The sequence below is a fragment of the Myiozetetes cayanensis genome, unplaced genomic scaffold (assembly GCF_022539395.1).
Source record: "Myiozetetes cayanensis isolate MyiCay16 unplaced genomic scaffold, myiCay2020 scf3, whole genome shotgun sequence".
Classification (NCBI taxonomy): Eukaryota; Metazoa; Chordata; class Aves; order Passeriformes; family Tyrannidae; genus Myiozetetes; species Myiozetetes cayanensis.
Window position 1 is genome coordinate 3,218,554 of NW_026087521.1, and position 20,969 is coordinate 3,239,522.

The 20,969-nt window shown below is 49.3% G+C and overlaps 1 protein-coding gene across 11 annotated transcripts in view; it reads left to right on the forward strand.

Moving 5' to 3' along the window:
- The window catches only part of PFKFB3 (6-phosphofructo-2-kinase/fructose-2,6-biphosphatase 3), a 43,554-nt gene that overhangs the window by 7,422 nt on the left and 15,163 nt on the right, over positions 1–20,969 (forward strand). For 8 of the 11 annotated variants that reach the window (XR_007629953.1, XM_050324090.1, XM_050324092.1 and 5 more), the window contains exons 1-3: positions 14,824–15,039; positions 20,185–20,310; positions 20,615–20,711. Coding sequence is in view for 10 of the 11 variants with exons in the window: in XM_050324090.1 (XP_050180047.1) it covers positions 14,961–15,039; positions 20,185–20,310; positions 20,615–20,711 (302 nt within the window). In the remaining variant the exon portion in view is untranslated. Of the gene's footprint in view, positions 1–14,621; positions 15,040–20,184; positions 20,311–20,614; positions 20,712–20,969 lie in introns of those variants that run through there. The other 3 variants (XM_050324089.1, XM_050324101.1, XM_050324093.1) reach the window with 3 other exon arrangements.

Below are 20,969 nucleotides of genomic sequence, written 5' to 3' on the forward strand. Positions count from 1 at the left end.
TTCCTGGTGCGTGCCTGCACACACGTCTCTGCAGGGCACCTGCTTTTTTTTTTTTCCCCCCCTTCAGAGCCACATTTTAAGACTGGAAACAAATAAAAAAAAAATAGAGTATGGGGCACAGGCCCCAGCTGGGAGTCAAGATCAAACCCACACAATCAGCTTCGGATTTTCCTGGTGTTTTCTCCCGGGGAATTCCTTGACCTGGTAAGAGGTATTAGGATTCCCCTAATACCTGGGCAACATTTCCTGTATGTACCTTAAATATTCTTTGCTCTAAGGAGAAGATATTATTTTCTCCGTATCATTCTTTTCCAGGCTGAAAGCTATTCCCCAGTTTTCTCCTTCCTGGAGCACAAAATCACTCCCCTTTTGTGCTCTCCCATATATCCCATTCTGGAAACATCTCCTTTGTATTGCCCATCATGTCCCATCCCAGATTAAACCTCTTCCCAAAGGCACAGGGCTTGGAGTGAGATGTACTTTTCCCTGGTGCTGAGGAACCAGCACCGTCCAGGCCACAAAACCCAGCATCCTGCATTTTCTACAACAACCTCTTGCTGAAACACTCTGGAATTGGGCTTTCCTTTTAGTCATTATTATTATTATTATTATCCACAGGGACATCATGCTGTTTCTTCAGACTGGCTGCTGAGAGTGTTTTGTTCTCTCTTTCCCCAGTTCTTCACTCTTCATTAGATGGTTTCCACCTTTGTCCCTTGAAGCAGGGGAAACTGAGGCACAGGAGGTTGCAGAGATGGGCTGGAGGCCACTGTGACTGTGGCTTTAGCTGCTCTTATCCACAGACCCAGCTCTTTCTGCACCAAATCTGGCTGTGCCAGAGCATCCCGAGGTGTATGTCCCCTGTAGGTGTGTTTTGGTGTGTATTACTGGACCAAACCTCATTGTAGTCCAACATGCAGCTTCCAAATCAACCCATGGAGGCAGGAGCAGGGTGTTAAAACCCCACCTGGAGAGATGTTGATTTGGTTTGGAAATCGAGGAAAGCTGTGCTCAATCCTGGAAAAGGTTATTTGAGGACAGAGTGTGAAAGCTGAGATGGACAAATGTGAAATGGTTTGGGGAGAAGCGATGCTGCTGGGGCTTCAGGGCTGAGGAAAGAGTGATGATAAATCCACTGGGAAAAGGAGGTGCTGCTGTGTCTTTTCACAGACCCAGCCCCACTTTGGGCTCCCCTTTAAGCAGGGACACAGCAGGGCTGGTGTTAAATTGCCTGCACCCCTTCAGCCAAGCTGATTTATTCCCCTTCCTGACACCTTGGCCCCCTCTGGAGCTTGTTTGTCCGACCTGACGCAGGGAGAACCTTTTCCAGGGGAGCAGGGTGAACTTGTTTACCCATTTATTTATCATTTTATTGGCCCTGCCCGGGCTGCTGGCACTCAGGAGAGGGACGGGAACGCCGGGCTGCTGGAGCACGTGCCAGCTCTGGGAAGCCACACGGGCTGTCCATGCCCCGTTCACATGCACGGAGGGAGCAGGGAGGAAACACTGCCGGGCTCTGCTTTCCTGACCTGGCTCTCACCCAGCACTGCCACGGCTCTCCCAGCAGCTGCACCTCCTCCAAGACATGCGAGGGGAGCATGAGCAGTGCCGAGGTGCTGCTGGGCTTTCCAGCTATTTCCAGGAAGCCTGGAGAACAGCTGAGCTGATAAACAGCTGATAAACAACAGCGATAAACCATTGGCATGGGAGGTGTTTTTCTCCCAGTGGTAATGGGAGGAAAACTGGGTGTCTTGTCTCCTGCTGCAGATCCAGCCACAAGAACCGAGGAGAGATGTGACATCCCCAAGGAGGGATGTGTTTCAGTCTCTCCAGAGCCAAAATGCTCCGTCTGCTTCTGCAGGGGGACAAGCAGGAGGATGGGTTGCGCTGGGTCCTGCTCATGGGCTTGAAGGTGGGGACTAAGCAGCTGGTGGGGCTGCTGATTTCTGTGCCTGGGAGACCGAATTTTTCTGCCCCTACAAATGCAAATGGGCACTGCCAGGTTGCCCTGCAGAAGTGGAGAATAAAGGCTTCTTATTTGCCAATATAAATTTATTTGGAGGAAACTTGTACCTTCATCCATGACCAAGGCAAGCACCCTGCCTTGATGCCAATAGGAAATTCTAACATGGTGGTGCAGAAATTTGAGGATTTGGGTTGTGGGGTTTCTTTCCTGCTCACTGATTTTTTTTAGAAATGCTCCTTATTAGCAAGGGATTTCTAAGACGAACAGTAGGATGTAGCAGGGGCTGTGATTTGGGCCTGGGCAGCCTGATAAAGCCTCTCCACTCCCAGGAATGTGGGATGGTACACCCTTTGTGCTATCAGTTCCCCAGGGATGGATCTGTGCTCGTGAAATAAAGACCTCTTTAAAACAAAACAAAACAAAACAAAACAAAAAAACAAAACAAAACAAACAAACAAAACAAAAAAACTAGTTTGCCTTTTTTCTTTCCAGCTTGGGTCCATTTCCCAGATGGAAAGCTGGATGCCATCATTCACAGCTGAGGAAAAGGCTTTGGGGTGGGAAAAGGGACTCAGAAGTAGCTTTGCCAGCAAAATCTCCATGTTGTTGAACCAACCTGACCAGGATGAGTCGAGACAGAAGAGACACCTGCCAGCAGTGATTTTTGTGTTTATTTGTTTATCCAAGGTGGATTTGCCAAAGGCAGGGAATGGATTTCTACCTTCTGCCAGCTCTGAAGAATATGTACACAGGGGAACACAGTCAGCAAAGCCTTCGTTTCTCTTAAACATGAAATCACCTCTTTTTGCTGTCATGTTTCCCCTTTCCTTTTTTTCTCCTCTTCATAGTTTTTGGGTGCAGCTGAGCTGCTCAGAGCTGACCAAGTCAAACACCATAAATGGGAGAGCAAGTCAATAAACCACTAAAGCATTTATGGCTGTTGCAATGGCAGCAATTAGGTGGAAGACATGAGGGGTGGGAAGAGTTCCTCTTTGGATACGGCTTTACTAGCCCAAATTTTGGAAGACCTGGGGCTGCCTTTTCTTGGCTTTGGATGTCCTGCCACGCCGTGCTTGCAGCAACGGGGTTGGGTGGCCTCAGCAATTAATGGCCCTGCTGCAAACAAGACAAGACCAGGCAACGTGGGATGGGGTTGGTGTGTGCCAGCCCTGAGTCTTAGTCACCCTGTTCTGTCGATGACTGACTCTGACTGAATGCAAAAGGACCAGATTTTTGAGCAGCATCCGAAGGCAGCGGCGGCACAGGCTGCCAGGGATTGAGGTGGCTGCGTGTGCTCCTGCACGTGTCCAAGGGAGCTGTGCTTGTCCAGTTGTGGAGGGCTGGTTTGGCCCTCCATGAGCTGGGTTTTCAGGGGTATTTAGCTGGTCAGCTAAATGGGATGAGCACCAGTGTTTAAGGCAGGACAGGGAGGAGGCATGCAAGGCATCCGTGCTCAAAGCATGTCCTGCAGATATGGTACTGCAGCGGCTGTGACCCTCTGGCCACCCCTGCCTTCACCCCAAAGCCACGCTGGTGGGATCCCCTTTAGCCACAACTGTGACAAGGCCTTGCTGTTGTGTAGCTGGCAGGTTTGGGAAACACTCTGGGCTCTGCCATGCAAACTGTAACTCCTGTTGGCTCAGCCCAACAATCCGTCTGATCCACGAGGCATCACAAGCACCTTCGCCCAGCAGTGGGAGAGAAGTGCCCATCATTAAGGTGCCTGGGACTATCTAAACCTGAATGATAAATGCACAGTATGAAGCGAAGGAAGGTCGTGCCTTGAGCCCGAGCCTGGCTCTTTTTATTGGGAAGTTGGCAGGAAAACCTGCCCGGGAGTCGGGTGACCGTCAGATCTCCTGTTGACTCAGGCTGCTCTCTAGAAGTTGTTTGCATTCAGGCTGAGTGCAGGGTAAACAGCTGGGCTGGGAAATTTGAAACCCTGGCTCTGGCCGTGCCGTCACCCCAGGCGTCAGCACGGGGAAGGTGCGGGGACGCACGGACACATCGGAGCAGGGCAGAGGAGCAGGTGGGGATGAACACATGGGGGAAGCTCACGTCTCCTGGCGTCATTTGTTTGGATTTTGAGGAGTGGGAAATGCCAGTGGAACCCTATTTGTGGCACAGAGTTTGTGCTGGCACAGGTTGCCCGGAGAAGTCGCAGATGCTCCATCCCTGGAAGTGTTCAAGGCCAGGCTGGGTGAGGCCCTGGGCAAACTGGTCCAGTGGAAGGTGTTCCTGCCCGTGGCAGGGGAGTTGGAATGAGATGATCTTTAAGGTCCCTTCCAATCCAAGCCATTCTGTGACTCCCTGATGAATGCTGTTTCTGGAAACACTGAAGCAGACACAATAAAAGGGGTTTTCCCCCTTTTCCATCATTCTTCAGTGGGGACAGGTCATAATCAGTGGCCAACATGTGCTTCCACCTGTGCCATCCCCTCCTGGCTCTGGCTCTCAGCTCACATAACACAGCTGGTTTGGGGGAAAATTGAGGCCCTCCCAAGTGCTCTAAAGCACAGCATCCTCCCCCATGATCCCTGCCAGGCACCCAAACACTGGTTTGCTACTCTGTGATAAACTCCAAAGGCAGAAATTTAAACATTCATCTCAATTTTTTATTTATTTTTTTTTTCTCAAGGAGCTCTTAACAGTTTGTTGTTGTGGGTTGGAAAATATAAATGCATTTGAGAAAATATGTTGGCAGCAAGCTCCCCATATTGTTTCAGCTTGCCCCAAAATTCCAGAGAAATTTCCTGGTTTTCATGTCTGATTGGAAAATATTAGGCAAAGAAGAAACAAATTCTGTAGGTATTTTTTGACAATTTTAGCCCTTTTTTTTTTTTTTTCCCAGCCAGGTCTCCATGTCATAGAAAAAAAAATAAATGAAATACACAGATTAAAAACATCTGTTAGGAATTAAACACATTAAAATCTTTGCTCTACTAGTGGAAAAATTTTAAGAAAACCCTGATGAGGAAATCTGATTATTTAACTTTTGCATTCCAGCAATCTGTGTGATCTGATTCCAGTGATTTGGGTCCAAAAATTGGTTAGAAGAGTTGTTAGGAGGTTACCTGGGAAAGGCTTTGAGTGGAAGGAGCTCCAGCAAAGGACATGGAAACTCAGCTAGACCTTACTATTCTAAATTTCAACCCACTGACCACACGCTTTCCCTCTTAGTTGTCTTTCCCAGATCTCCTGAAAGCAATGCCTGCAGGTCTCAAGTTTAAAAGCACATGGCAACACTCTGGAGAAGTGGGACACTTAGACCTCACCTCTGGATGCCTTGTGGTTTCCATCAGCTCAACAGAGAGGGGAACCCTTGGGGAGACTCATCCAGGGAACGGCTCAACCCCAGCAGTGGTGCTGGTCCCAAAAGTGGTTCTTCTTGGCCAGAGTTGGGGTGTGTAGGGCACTGTTGGGCAACCTTTGCCTGTATCATCCCAGCCCTGTGAGGAAGCAGGGACAAGCAGGTTGTAGATATGGCAGACGTGCTCAGGAGTGTGTGGGTGGGAAAGATGCTCGGCACGTACGCGGTTTCGAAATGCTGCTCCTCATCAAAACTTCACCTTTCCTCCCTACATGGGACTCTGGATTGAACAAGGAACTGAGTTTTTAGGTCACCTTGTGCTGGAGAGCACTCAGATGTGCATGGGTTTTGGACATAGAGAGCACTGGGGTGTCTCCCTGTGCTCACAGGATACAAACTCCTCCAGGACATATCTCGTCCTGGTTTACAATCAATACCCACAGCAGGGCAAGTGAATTGCTCTGGGAGTGCCCATTTCTCTCCACAGATGGTAAAAGTGGCCAAAGGTGACCACCTTGTAGACACCCAAAATGACACAAATCCTTCCCAAACACTACCCCCAGCTTTGAGGTGGAGGGAGACAGAACAGCTTCAACGCCTCCTCCTTGCTCAGGATCCCTCAGGGAACCTTTTCATCTGAGCCTCCCAGGCAGTGCAGATCCTCCTGGGATGCTGCTTCAAAAGCCCCTGTATCAGGAGCCAAATTGATATCAGTGGGGGTTGAGAGCAGAGATAAAAAATTACCCTTTTTCCCAGGCTATGATTTATCTGGTGCCCGCTGCTGCCTACAAGCACGTCCTCCTTGATCAGCAGCAATACAAACCACCACATTTTCTCCCCCAGAGCTTCACGTTGTATTTTTTCCCATTACTTTGAAGAGATTTCCCAGCATCTCTAGGATATCTGGCTTCACCAACGTCATTGCCTACAAGGCTTTTAGGAGCTTCTCGGTCACCATGGCAATGCTGAGGTTGTCACTGGCCTGGGCTTGTTACATCACGAGGTGAGTCAGCCCCAGAAAGGCCACAGCCTTTGCCATTGTTTGATTTAATAACCTGTAACGACGAGATAACGATCCAGGTCTTAATGAAAGGTGGGTGGTAATGAGATGTTAGGAAACAGTTCAATAGTAAAGTCCATGGGATAATGTCAGGCTGAGATTGTCAGAGGGTGATCATCTCCTGCTCTAAATGGGTTGAACAGACTCATCCAGGGAGGGGGTTTCACATCTATCACTGAGCCCCTGCAGGCAGGAGACCTGGAGAGCTGCATCCCAGTTTTATCACTGGGCTGGGAATAAAGTTCTTCATCAACACAACCAACTTCAGCCTCTGGGCACCTCCATGAAAATAATCCCAGTAGCAATCTCTGTGTTAGAGGAGGGCTGGAATTCTGTGTTTTTTCCCATCAGACCCTCAACGTGCTGCATCACTTTGCAGCACTGTGCTGGTTTGGGTTGGGATAGGTTCATTTTCTTTGTAGTAGCTGCTATGGGGCTGTGTTTTTGATTTGTGACCAAAACAGTGTTGATAATATAGAAATTATTTTGCTCTTGAGCAGAAGGGTTTGCACAGTGTCAAGGCCTGTCTGCTCCTCACCTTACCCTTACAGGAGGCTGTGGGGGACCACGACAATCCTAAATTAGGTCTGGTTCAGGTGCGAGCACGTGGCTGTTTTTCTGCTGATTTACCCAGAGAAGGCACTGTGGTGACACATGCCAAGTTATGACGTGCAATATTTAACCTGGCAGCTGGGACAGAGCAACCCTGCAAACACACTTTCCTCTCAGACCAGCAGGATTTTTGTGCTGGGTCAGTGCCTTGTCACAGGTGGTTGTGGCATCTTGATTAGGGATGAGGTTACCTAAAGTCAAGTTCAGCATCCTGGGGGTTCACACCCTAAATAAATCCCAGGACTTTCAGTGGGGAATTTCACACCTCAAAAATCACAGGGCAAACAGGGAAGTGTTCCTTTCGTTCAACTGAAAGTACCTGGGAATAGGAGGCACAAGCCAGTGTCAGGCTGATGTGAATATTATCTTCTCAGAGGCTCTGATGGTGCCAAAACACCGAATTTTGGCTCTGTGACTGAACTGCACCCTTCAACCCTTTCTGTTGGGACCAAGCCTGAAATTTTGCAGCCAGATTTCACTGCAAGGAGAACCAGTATTAGACTCCTTAGACTGGAATATCCCAACTGATTACCCTGATTACCCCCTAACCACTTTTAAGACACCATATTTCACAGAATGACAGAATGCTTTGGGTTGGAAAGGACCTTAAAAATCATGTCATTCCAACCCCTGCCATGGGCAGAGACACCTTCCACTAGACCAGGTTGCTCCAAGGCTCATCCAATCTGGCCTTGGATACTTCCAGGGATGAGACACCCACAGCTTCTCTGGGCAAGCTGTGCCAGGGCCTCACTCCTCACAGTAAAGAATTTCTTCTTAATATCTAATCTAAATCTACCCTCTCTGCAACCCATGGAGTCGATAATCTCTATAATTTACCCCATTTATGGGGTGAGTTTTGCTTTGCACTAGTCTTGAAAGGTTGGGAACTTTCACAGGATGTTGCTCAACCCTCTTGGACCCGTTTCTGAGCATTGAGAAATGTCCTTGCTCCAATGGATATTGCAGCTTCAGAAAGTTTTTTTTTTTTCCAAGTTATATTTTTCTGAGAACTACAAAATATAAATCTAAAAAAAAATTAAAGATGGAACTAGGATTTTAAATATTAACATTGGTCTGGGAGGCTCCTTTGGGGTCATCAGTCCTGGCTAGTGGAAACCCATCTTACACCTCCCCAGCTCTGACCTTGAGCTTTACTGGGTCTTCCAAAGGACCTTCAAACACCTGGGCACACTTGGAGGCACCCCCCTCCCTCTGGGCACAATGGAGGGAACCTTGAACGATTTTGTCTTTAATTTGGTGAACTGAGATTGAATCCAGGTTCTCATCCTCCCTTCTTCCCCTTAATTGTCACAGCCAGGCGATGCATTTCCTTTCTTATATCCCTGTAACTCACCAGATTACAGCCAAACACCTCTAGTTTAGTCAGAAACCTGACAACTCAAAAGAAACAAAGTTCAAACCCTTGTCCTCCTTTGAAGGGCTCTAAATTAAAAGAAATTAAAAAATAAATTTGCTTTTATCAAGGCTGGTGGTACAGAACAACAGGGGCAGGCTTCGGGTAGAATTTACTGTCCCTGAAAGATTTTCTGTGTTGCACCGAGTGTGACGGCAACAACACGTGGGGAGCTCACTGCAGAGGGCTGAGCAAAACCAAGCAGGTCCCCTGGAATCTGTTGAATGTGGCTGAATTCTGCATTTCTGCATCCCCTTCCTGGCTTTCCCTGCCCCTTGGCTGCCAGGAAAAGCAAGGTCAGCTCTGGGCGCGATGTCTGACCGGGGCTGATATTGTGGGCTGAGCAATGCCCTGTGCCTCTGCCGGGATTTCCCCCTCTGGGGCTCAGCACTTGTTTCTCAGAGTCTGCACTCTTCTGAACTTTCCCCTTCTCTGCTTGTGGCTATTTTTAAGGAAAGCTGCACCCTCAGGCTGGAGCGTGGCAGCCCTAACCTCCTCGCTCCTCTGGAATCTCAGTGCTTGGCTGCTGAGCTCAACGAGCTGAATTTCTTGCAGTCAGGGAAGGAAGATGTTTGATGAGCACATCAGGTGCAACTGAAGAGAGCATTAGGCTCAAAATCTGGACGGCTCGTCCCCAGGCAGGAGAACGGATGCCTGCCCTGGTGGAACAGCTCTGGGGCAGCCCCGAGCACACGATGTTCCCTGCTCAGCCCTCCCAGTTGCAGACCTAAGAGTTGTCAACCGGGAGCTCTCCTCTGCTTTCAGGGTAGGGGACAGTTAGTCCCGTGCTGAGCAGCATCCTGTAATCCCTGCAGGGGATTTTATCTGCAAATAATATCGTGAAGAAATAATGGCTTTGCCCGATTTCTGTTCCTCTTTGCCCAGCAGAGGGGCTGATGCTGTTGAGGAGGAAAAGGAGTGTGAAACTACGAGGGCAGGACGGTGGAAGGCAAGAAATGAGGAAGGAAAACACAACTTGATAAGAGGAGAGAAAAAAAAAAGCTCTTTTCCATGGCAGAAACACCACGACCCATTATAGGGATTAATTCAGGATCTTATCGCGGTCCCCCCACCCCGGGAATCAGGACTTGGGCCGGATAAGGGTGCGGGTGAGAAGTGGGGTGGGAGCGGTGATATCCCGGTGATACAGGTACAGTTCGCACTTCGCTCCTTGTTTATTTACTTCTGTAATTGAAATACCTGTGAGGGCGAGGGAGGCGGCTGAAGCCTGCAGACTCAAAGGACCGTGAACTCCAGCTGCCTTTCCAAATCCAAACATTTTTATCAACCTTTGCTGATAAAAATCAGCCATTTATCACCGAGAGCCTGACCCTCAGCAGCTCTTTTTGAAGTCCCTCCCAAAGAAAGTGGCATCAGCAGTGAAAACTGCTCAGCATCCAGCTGGTGAGAGGACAGGGCAACCACTTGTTTTCCTCCCTGACATTTCTGAAAGTCTCCATTTCCCCGAAAATATTGCAGACAATTTTATCGGCTGTTTCACTATCCCACTGTTGGTGGGGTTTCTTCGTTTTGTTTTGGTTTGGTTTTGGTTTTGTTTGGTTTTTGTTTGTTTGTTTGTTTGTGTGGGTTTTTTGTTTGTTTTTTAAGTGCAAAATTCAGCATTTTTGTTTTGTTTTGCTTTTCCGGAAAAACTGTATAAATACCCCTTTGTCAGCCCAGAGGAATAATTTTTCTCTGTTGCAAGAAAGTGTCATTAACGCACTAACAAGAATTTGGGCAGCTGCTGCCTGACTTTTGCAACCTCTCTTCCAGGTTAGGGAATGCTTTGGAACGGCTTTAAACTGGATGAGAATAGGTTTGGATTAGATATTAAGAATTAATTTTTACTGTGAGGGTGGTGAGGCCCTGGCACAGGTTGCCCAGAGAAGTTGTGGATGCCTCATCCCTGGAAATGTCCAAGTCCAGGCTGGGTGGGGCTTGGAGCAACCTGGTCTGGTGGAAGGTGTCCCTGCCCATGGCAGGGAGTTGGAATGGCATGATCTTTAAGGTCCCTTCCAACACAAACGGTTCTGTGATTCTGTGAACTTTGTGCCCGTGTTCCAGGACAGTAAACCAAGGCCATACTGGAAATTGCTGCCGGATTCATCTGCCCTGACATTAATAGAGCATATGTAAGGCTGCATCCAGAGGGTGATGTACACACAGCTCCCAGCCACCACTTCCAAATTCCAGTCATGGAAATAGTTCTTGGGTGCAGGGTTGGACTGTGCAACTTGGATCCCAGCAGGAATCACACCCACTGCACCCCCATGCCACGTCCTAAGGAGATGATGCGTGTTGCACTGAACGTAGGCAAAAACGTGACTTGTCCTTTCCTTTCAAGTTTCCTTTAGGGAGAATAAAATAAAAAAAAAATAAAAAAGAAGACATTAGAAGAGGAGGATGAATCACGTCTTAGTCAGAGTTGGGGCTCGCCAGAGCAACTGCTGCTGGTGCTGGCATTTTGATGCTGGGGGGAGCGTGCCAGGAGAGGCTGGCTGGTGACCAGTACATTCTTCCAAAAGGGATGGGGAATTAAGTTCAGGATTCTTATCGTGGGATGCATCCAGAGCCTAATTCCATTGTTCAGGATGAGTTACTAGGTGAGTTTGAGGTTAGAGCAGTAGTGGAACAGAAGAGGGAATTGAAGGAGTTTGGCTCTGATGTTTTGGAGAAGTTTGCAGCCTGTAAACCCCGTAAGAGATGAGTATCCTGTTCTCACAGAAAGAGGTTTTTCCCCTTTTCTGCCAGACTTCCCCTCTTTGTACTGCCCTTCCCTTTCCCACCTCTCTGCACCTGCTGCCTTCATCCCTCAGACGCTCAAGGATATTTTTTCCCCCACCCACCACCAGGACTTTCAGATTTTGAGCCCTGCATTACATTTATACCTCTGTCCCTTTGCATTTATTAAATCCCTGCTGGTTCCTGAGACAGGGTAGGTGAGGCAGCACCTCCAGCCTGCGCTGGCTGGTTTATTCCACCCTTCACATGCTCCATCACACAGAGCAGCAGAGGATGTGGGACAGCATCCCTGGCTGTCCCGTGGCATCGTGTGCTTGCGGTGCCTCTCGGCGAGCTGACACACCTCTTACTGACAGCATTCCTCCCCCTCAGTGACTTGATTTCTGGAAAAATCGCTGAGCTAAGCACCCCCGCGGGCTCCTTTCACAGCAGCTGCGAGCAACACCTTATTTACCGGTCTGGGTGCTATTAATAGGGAGCGGGGATTTTGCATGGCACGACTTGAGAGGGGAAAAATAATCCTCTCAGAGCACCTAGTGAGCCATCCTGATCACCACCCTCTCCCCGGGGTGAAAGTGCCTTATAAATAGTAATGCTGCTTCTTCCAGCTGACCTCCCTCGGAGCAGCTGGGTGCTCGTGCCCCTGAAATCCAGGCCATTTATTTAGGAGTTGAAGCTTTCCGCTCCAGTTATTCAGGAGTTTTTAAGCCAAGAGTTACTAGGTGGAGCTAATTTGAAGTGACTGTGATTTTAATTCGGGTAGGGTTTCGCTTTCGGGCTCCTTTTGATATTGTGGGGGTGGTGATTTGTGAAGGCAGAGAGAGGAGAGTGAGCTGCTGGAGGAAGGGGGATGATGCCCAAATTCCTTGTCCTGTAACATCATGTGAATATTTGTCCTACTTCTGACTCATGTTTTAGCTGGGAACCGAGCTTCTGTTGCCCTCCATGTGAAAAGGATTTGGGGATTTTGGAAAAAATAAAAAACCCTCCTGGCCTTTCCCAAGGATGGATTTTGTGCACAGTGGTCCAGGGAGCACTGTTGTTCCCGATCCCCATCTCACATTTGCCAGCTGGAGCACTCACTGCTCTCTCCTATCTTCCTTCCCACATCCCAAATCTGGTTCTTTTCCAGCTCCCTCATAGTAGCTATTTTAAAATTCTTTTTAATTTTTCTTTTTCGTTGTTGCCTGTGAATATTTTTTCCCTGCGTAGGAGAGGGAAGGATTGTGCACTTTTACTCCCATCTACCTTGGTTCCATGTAAGGAATTGGCCAAAAATACCTTCTTTCTAGATGTGTTAACAAATACAAACCTTTGCATCCAGAGAAGGAAAATGCCCTATATAATAAAAGAGGAGGTTTGATGCTTTAAGTATCTGAGATGCTCCTTATTGGGCTTTAAATTTTCAAACAAAATTTGCTTCATTAAACCCCATCAAAGCAGATGCTCCCACCTCTGCAGCTCTTCCCACCTATCACATATTCCTACTTCTCCCTGCTGTGGCACATTCCCACCCAGCATCCTGCCAGAAGGACCCCTCTGTGCCAGGTGGGACAATCCCCATAGCTAAGGCAGCGCTGGGGGGCAAAAAGAGGGTGTTGAGCATCTTTAGGACTTCAGTGTCACCATAGGAATTTTCTGGGTGGCTCCTGGATGATGTCCTAACCCTCCTGTGCTGCAAACACAGGCTGTGTTGGGGTGTGAGTATTGCTGGGGTGCTGCTTGCAGCCTAATTGAAGGTGGAAATGCAATTTGCAGGAACATGGTGAGCAGATTAAGGAATTGAATAAACTAATAGAAGAACCAAAATTTTAAATAATAATAATAATAATAACATATTTCTCATGGGTGAATATACATGACAGATAGACAAATAATAGGATGGGGATATTAAAATATTAATAAATTATTAATAAAATAACAAGTAATAAATACCAGCCAGATTAATAAATTAAAAATAATAATAAGAAAAATAAGTCATAAATTAATACTAAGCACCCGTTTGAGAGCAAAGGTTCCCCCGCGGAGCATCCCCAGCGCTCCTGCCGCTTCAGCCCCTTGCGGGGAGGGACGGAGGGATGCGGGGGGGGTGGACCAGGCGCCTCCCGGGCGCGGATCCGGGCGCGGAGCGGGGCGGAGCAGCCGCGGTGGCCGCGGGCGGAGGCGGAGCCGCCGCATCCCGGGCATCCCCTCCGGGGGAGGCGGCTCAGGCACCGCATGTGCGACGTGAGGGACGTGCAGGAGCGCAGACACCGGCATCCCCCGGCCCCCTGGCATCCCCTGAGGCCCCCCGGCATCCCCCGAGGCCCCTCCGAGCCCCCCCGGGTTCCCCTGGCCCGAAGGCTCTGAGCGCGGAGTGGGGGGCGCGCCAGCGGAGCCCCCCGTCCCACTGCTGTGTACTTGGAGTTCATTGATTTTTTTATTACTTTATTATTTTATTTAAAAGTTATTTTAATTTTTGTTTCTAAATTTATTTTTATTTTGTTTCTCTAGTTTTGATTTCTTTTTTAAAAAGTTAATTTTATTTTTATTTTATTAACATTTTAATTTTTTTAGTTTATTTTTTTCCTTTTTAAAATATTTTATTCCATTTTTATTTTCTATATTTTTATATTATTTTTTTCTTACTCCATTGTTATTTTCTGCATTTTATTTTATTTATTTTATTTTATTTTATTTTCCTCATATTTTTCCCTGTTATTTCTTTTTCGTCCACTTAATTAATCTTTACTTCATTTTATCTTCCCCTTTTTATTTCCTCGCTTTACTTCCTCTTAATTTTTCTAAATAATTTTTTAATTTCATTTTAATGTCCCCCTTTTACTTTTCATCCCCCTGTTCGCTATTTTTATGATTCAACGATCATTACTGTTTTTATTATTTTTATCGCTTTCACCTCATTAATTTCTAACACGCGAGAAGCGAGACGGGGGAGTCTTTTAACCGCGCAGTTTTTTTAGCTCGGGGGAGCCCTCACACAGCCTGTAACACCCCAATAATCCCCCCTCCCCCGGGGGTCTCAGCCGTGGGGTTTGGGTGGTCGCGTCCCCGCGCGGAACAAAGCGGGTCCTTTGTCCGCGCTGCAGTTCCGCGGGCGGCCCGCGGGGGGCAGCACTGCCCGTGCCGCGCCGCATCCCCCCCTCCCTCCCTCCATCCCCACCCCTCCATCCTCCCCCTCCTCCTCCTCCTCTCCACCCTCTTCCTCCTCCTCCTTCCCCGCCTCCTCCGCCGCGCCGCAGCGCCCGCCCGGCCCCTCCCTGCCCTCCCCGCCCCGCGGGGCGGGCGCCGCCGGGCCCGGCCTGCCGGGATAGAAATAGGCGGCACCGCGGCTGCCGGCACATCGCGAGCGGAGCCGGGCAGGGCAGCACGGCACGGCACAGCACAGCACGGCAGCCGAGACCGCAGCAGCGCCACGAGCAGACCTTCCCCACTCCTTTTCTCCAGGTGCCTCGCGTGGAGGTTTTTCCTGCCTTTTTTTTTCCCTATTTTTTTTTTTTTTTAAATATATTTTTCTTTCCGTCGCAGTCCGCGGCAGGGCTCGCCCTCGCTCCCTCCCAGCGCGCAGCGGCAGCGGTGGTGCCGCTCCTGCCCGGCTTTGTGCCCTGAAGCCCCGTCCCTCCTCTTCCTTCTCCTCCTCCCCCCTCCTGCCGTAAAATCCTCACGAGGCTCCGAGCAGCAGCATCCGAAAGCGCCGCAGCCGCTCGCTGAAACCACCGACTGCAGCAAAAACCCTTTTTATTTTTTATTACATATTTCCGCCCCCTCCTTCCTCTTTTTTTTTTTTTTTTTTCTCCTCTTCCCCCGCAAACGCTTCAAGGTGGACGCGGAGCGCAAAAAGACCTTTGTTTTAAAAATGCCCATGGAGCTGACACAAAGCCGCATCCAGAAGATTTGGCTTCCCAATGACAACCGCCCGGCGCTGCCCCGCCGATGTGAGTACGGGCACGGCAGCATCCCCGCGGGATGGGACGGGATGGGATGGGATGGAGGGGTGGGAGGGAAGCAGCCGCCGTCCTCTGCGTTCCCCGAGGGGTTTCTTTGCAGCGCCCTCCTCCCTCAGCATCCATGCAGCATCCCGCCTCCCCCCTCCTCTGCCTGCTCCAGCATCATCCCCGTGCCCGCATCCCACCCGCTGCCATCCCGTGACTCACTTCCAGCCCTTGGGAGCTGGAGGAAGGTGCAGCCGTCACATGGCCCCGCGCAGCGGAGGATGCGGGGAGGTGCGGAGACACGCGTGGCCCAATTTCCACTCCCTCCTCCCCGCTCCCCCTCCTCGGCTTCCAGCCCTGGGATTAAAAGGAAAGGGAGCAGGTTGTTCACCTCGGCGCCCGGCCACCGGCTCAGCAGGGATTTTCAGGGTGTCAAGCACTTCGCTCTGAGATTAATCAGAGTCATGAATGGTTTGGATTGGAAGGGACCTTAAAGCCCATCGTGTTGCCACCCCACTGCCATGTGCAGGGACACGTTCCACTATCCCAGGTTGCTCCAAGCCCCATCCACTTAGTGCATTAGAAATCTTTAATTTTTTTGGAGGTGGAGGCAGGATTAGGGAAATGGATTTAGGGGAAAAAAACCCAGCAGTTTGCACTTTATCATTTCACCCTGTGGGATGAGATAAGAGACAGGTGGAGATAAGAGGCAGAAATTAATGCTGAAACTTCTGCAGTGGTTTCCCCTGCTCTTTGAAGCTCAGAAGGATCCTTGAGGGGTTAAAACCAACCTCTCTGCTTAATATATATATATAAATAACATGAAATAAAAATGCTTTGGTCATCCCGGTGTTACTATAAACCAAATCATGAATCATAATGCAATCTGAAAGCTCAGGAGGCAGCTCCTTTAACTCACCCAGCAGCTAAACTGACAACCTGCCAGTTGTGCAACTCCGTGTAACTCTAAATGAGCGTCGCAGGAATCCGCAGAGCTGGGATGGAGGGGGTGGCACTGGATGAAGGATGGAAGTGGCTTGGGCAGTTGAGTGAATCAGTCTTTCCGATGCTTTTGTTCATCAGGCATTTAAAGTCCCTTCTGATGTTTATTTCCCTTGGCTGGAAAGTTTCTCCTTAAAAAAAAAAAATAATAATAATTTTAGGAAAAGCAGATATCCTATGAATTTGCCAGCTGTTGTTGCCCGGGGCTGTGGGTCAGGCTCCCTGGAGCAGATGTTGGGACGCGCTGCCTGAGCCTGGCAAGGGCAGCTCTGCAGCAGGAGCTGCTGAGGAAATGGGATTTCAGCAACAGGCTGAACATCTGGGTTGCCAAGGGGCTTTGCTCTGAGTGGGGTAGAATGGCTTAATTCTTTGCACGTGTGCCTGTATGGCTTGACTTCTCTCAAGGGCTGACACCTCTGAAAGAAATGCCTTGTGCACGCAGAGCCTCCCAGTGGTTTTTGCCACTTGGTTTCTCAGAGGAGAGAATTCCCTCCCGGTGGAGGAGAAAACTAACACATTTAGTATATTAAGGCACCAAGGGGCTTATTAATAACGTAATGTCTTCTAATTATTTTTTTCTCGGGGTGGGAACAAGCCACGCTGGGCACTGTTCACTGTGCAATATGGGAAGAGGGTTATTAGGGTTTTTTTTAGGTTTTTGTTTGTTTGTTTGTTTTTGTGGTTTTTTTTAACAGCGTGGCTGTTTTAAATTCAGGTGCTATTAACTCCTCAGCAGTAACAAAGAGCGGAGCCACAAAGCTGGGTGGGAAGGGAGGTGTAACGGAGACCGCGGCCAGCGTGGTCCCCGGAGGGAGCGGGAGCATCCCCGGGAGCATCCTCTGGAAGCTGCTCCCCTGCGCGCGAAATAATTAGTCCGATTGTCGCTTCCTCGTCAGTGGGAGGCTGGAGTGGCTCGGAAGCGGTGCCTTCATCTGGCCTTTTTGACGGCGATCCATTAAATTGCTGTCAAGCTGCACGTCTCTCACGTAGGGGCTGGGAAAGTCGAGCCGTCGCAGGCGCCGGGTGGGCAGAGCCGGGCGAGGGGAGGGGAGGGGGCTCGCAAGGGGGATGCTCCAGGAGGGAGGGAAGGGGCTTGCCGCTGCCTTTCCGTGTCCCGTCACTCTGCCATCGCTCCCGCTCGGGGGGCTGTGCCTGTAAGAGCCCGGCTGGCGCGTTTTTCCAGGGCGGCAGCGGGTTCCACGTGTGCGTGCGATGCGGAGCGCGGAAACATTCACGCGTGAAGGTGTCGGGGAACTGCAGTGAGAAAGGAGCTGGAAAAGGGGAATGTAGGACTAACGTAGAACATGTGATGTGGGGGAACGCTTGTACAAGGAGACAGTAGAAGTGCCTGAAGTGGGGAGGTGGCTGCTTTATCCGACTTGTTATAGAAGCAAATTTCCTTCCCTCTTGTTGTTTGTATTGTTTTGTTGCGTTTCTTGGTTTTTTTTTTTTTTCTTCCTTCCCTCCCCCGTTCTGGTAAAGCACATGGGCTCATCAGTGCTGACTTTCTGGCAGATGTAAGCCACAAGTGATGAGCACCTTCTAAATATCCTGATTAAGCCTGAAAGTCATCCCTGACCTTGACTTACCTGGCTAGATATGGATAAGCAGTAATGAATATCCATTGAAATCCCCGATAGCTTCCCAGCAGTGGTGAAAAGAAATGATGAACGAGGTCTTTGTGAAACACTGAGCAAAACACTGGTTTCTGTTTCATCCCTGATGCAAAGTTTCCCTGGAGACTTTTGTGATTTAGCTGGGTTTGGGCTCAGATTCCTGACAAAAAGTTCCTTGATGGATAACCTGGTGTTTTGGGAGGTGCTCCCGGGTCTGTAAACAGATGCATTGTCATGGTCCAAGAGGAACCTGGATCTTTCATTTGGCAGAAAAAGAAATTGTGGGGAGATTCCTCAATTACAGGTGTTTAACTCCTGCAGCACCCTTTGGAGGTGGCAGCTCTGGGACTGTCACAGCTGTCTGGAGCACAAAGACACATGAACAGTACCCAGTATTGTCCCCATCCTCTTGAAGTGCTATTTAATGGCTTCAAATACTCTTGGCTCTTTGAGATCCTTTATCCACTCTTAAAGGAAAGGTTTATTTGTTTGGGTATTATTCCTTCCTCCTCACTTTATCTAATAAGTGTGTGAGGTTTGTTGCAAAACTAGACTTGGCACCCATAGGTTGCGAGAGGAAGTGAAACTGCTAGAGGGGAAACCAATATTTTTCTGGGTGCACTGCTCAGCTCCCTTGGTGCCCAAGTGTGGAAAACTGGCACTGGCTTCCAAAATCAATGGGAGCTGCCCCGAGCAGCACTGGGGAGGCAGGTTGCATAAAGGGAGTGAGTGTGAGGGCAGCGCCAGCCTGAGGAATGTGGAATATTTATGAAAAGAAGAAAAAGAGAAAATATATTTTAGGTAGTTTTTCATGTCTTGCCTGCTGAGTCTGCTTTGGTGAGACAACGAGGAAGATGGTGGGTGGCTCTTCTCTGGTCTGGGTACCAGTGCTGTAACTCTTCCTTGTGGTCTTAATTTGGTTTCTTCAGCTGTTGGATTTATCTTTTCCTAGAAGGGGAAGGGAATCCCATGTACACTGCAGGTTTATATGGATACCTCTCAGTTTGTTTTGCCCTTTCCAGATCTGCTCTGAGTCTCCATCCTCAGGTCCCACCTGCAGGCAGCTGGGACAGGCAGGCAGAGCTCTCCACCCAGACCATAATTGAGCTGGGGTTTATGGCTCTGCCACCAGCCACTCACTCCCTGCATTCCTTTCCCATGAGGTCTCTGGGCTCACCAGGTGAATGGAAGGGTGGGAGAGAAATCCCCTGCAGAGTCTTGCCTGTCCTGCTGGTGCTGGGAGGGCTCTTGGGGTGTCACACAGGGTGGCATGAAAGGCAGCTGGCTAATCTAAATTCCATTAGGCATTGTTAAGATCTGCCTCTCCTGGCTTTGTGCCCTGGCCTTCCCTGTGTGCAGCTCCATGTGAGGAGCAATTCTGCAGGGATGCAGCCACGGGAGAGGGATGCTGCCTCATTACATGCTCCATGGAATGTGTGGTCCAGGTGCATCCCCTGACACTGGGGCTACAAAGTACTAAAAAAATTCCCAAACTGCATTCCCAGTCCTGTAACCTCAGCAACTTCCTCTGAACTGAACCAGGAATTTGCTTTCAAAAGGATTTATGGGGGGAGAAAGTGATTCACCTGGGCAGCCTGGCAGCTGATTTGTCTGCATTTTGGTCATGCCATTCAAGTGACTTGGACAGGAATTTCTCTTCACTTGCCAAGTCATCTCTAAGTGCTGCCTCTGGATTTTATTTCCAGCTGTTTGACATGCATCCTCTTTACCACAAAAAAAACCCCCAAACCAACAACCCAGCTTAAAATAGGTTTATGAGGAAAAGGGGATAAATTACTTGGATAACTGCTTTTAAATGCTGATGGTTCTGTGGTCCTCATGCCCTGTTTGTCTTCAGAAAAACAGTTGCATTTGCATGTGTATCAGCTAAAAATCTAGTCAAATAGTTTTCGGAAGGTGCTCTCTGGGTGAATATCTCTGTGCAGACCCGGTATTTCAGTGTCTGAATTGTGTTGCTGCAGGACCTGGACCAAAGTATTTGGTCACCCTCCAGCTTTTCATAGAATTGGCCAATCCACAGGAATGGGAGGTTATTTTTGCCTTGAATTTTTTTTAATTTTTATTTTTTTTTTTGTTGTTGTTGTAAGTGAAGAAACTGAGGCATGGAGACTCTCCAGGGAACCTGGGCCAGCTGCTGGTTCCTTGCCTACTTTGCAGCCATCAGGATGTTCTTATCAAGGTTTTCAGGCTGTGACTGTTGTCCCCTGGTTTGGGTGACCCCAGGGTGAATTTGGGTCAGCATGGCTTAGCTGGGGCAGCTGTGTCTCACCAGTGGGAAGCCATGGAGCCATCCACCATGCCCCCCTGCTCAGGGTCCTGGCTGTCCAAACTCACGAGAGGGATGTACAAGAGATATTACAGAGGTGATGGTGCACAAAGAACACAGGTTTTGGATTTTCTCCAGCTGCTGAAGGATCTGGGGGAAGGCTGAGTGAAGAGCAAGTGCCTTACAGGGTTGATACAAGATGAGCTAAGTATTCACAGCTGCTCATGTTCTTTCTCCTCGTAGCCTGTGGGCCACAGCTTGCCAATTCCCCCACTGTGATAGTGATGGTGGGCCTCCCAGCCCGTGGGAAGACCTACATCTCCAAGAAGCTGACCCGCTACCTCAACTGGATTGGTGTCCCTACAAAAGGTGAGGCATTCACTGGCTTCCAGGGGAAAGCATGAGGTCTGGTCCTCAGCAGTTGCCATAGGAGTGGGTGCCTTGGGGAGTGGGAGGTAGTGGAAGAGCTTTCTAAGATCCAGTGGGCCAAATATCCACGTTTTCCCATCATTTCTGCTGCAGTCTGGGTTCTCCTTCACTTCAAGACCAAGGGATGTCCCTGAGCCTTTTGCTCTAAGGATATAATTTCGTAGCACTTTGCTTGCTTTAATTGCAGAAATTGTAGAGCTGAGCTGAGCTCCTGGTTTTGATGGGTTTTGTCTCTCCCAAATAGTTTTCAACGTGGGGGAATATCGCCGTGAGGCCGTGAAGCATTACAGCTCCTACGACTTCTTCCGTCCTGACAACGAGGAGGCCATGAAAGTCAGGAAGTAAGTGTGGGCACTGCCTCCATCCTACCAGTCAGGTCCCGAATGGGTGGTGAAGGCCATGGCTGGAGCCCAGTTACCCAGTTTGTTCGGGGGTGACGAGCAGAAAAGCTGGGCTCTGCTTCTGAGTTCTCCCTGCCTGCTCCAAAGAGGCCTGACTTGGGTGCCAAGAGCTCCAAACTGAAGTTGTGTGGGCATGGTAGCTTCAGGGGTCGCCAACACGTCCAGAAGACATCAGGGCCACACATGTCCTCTTTTGCA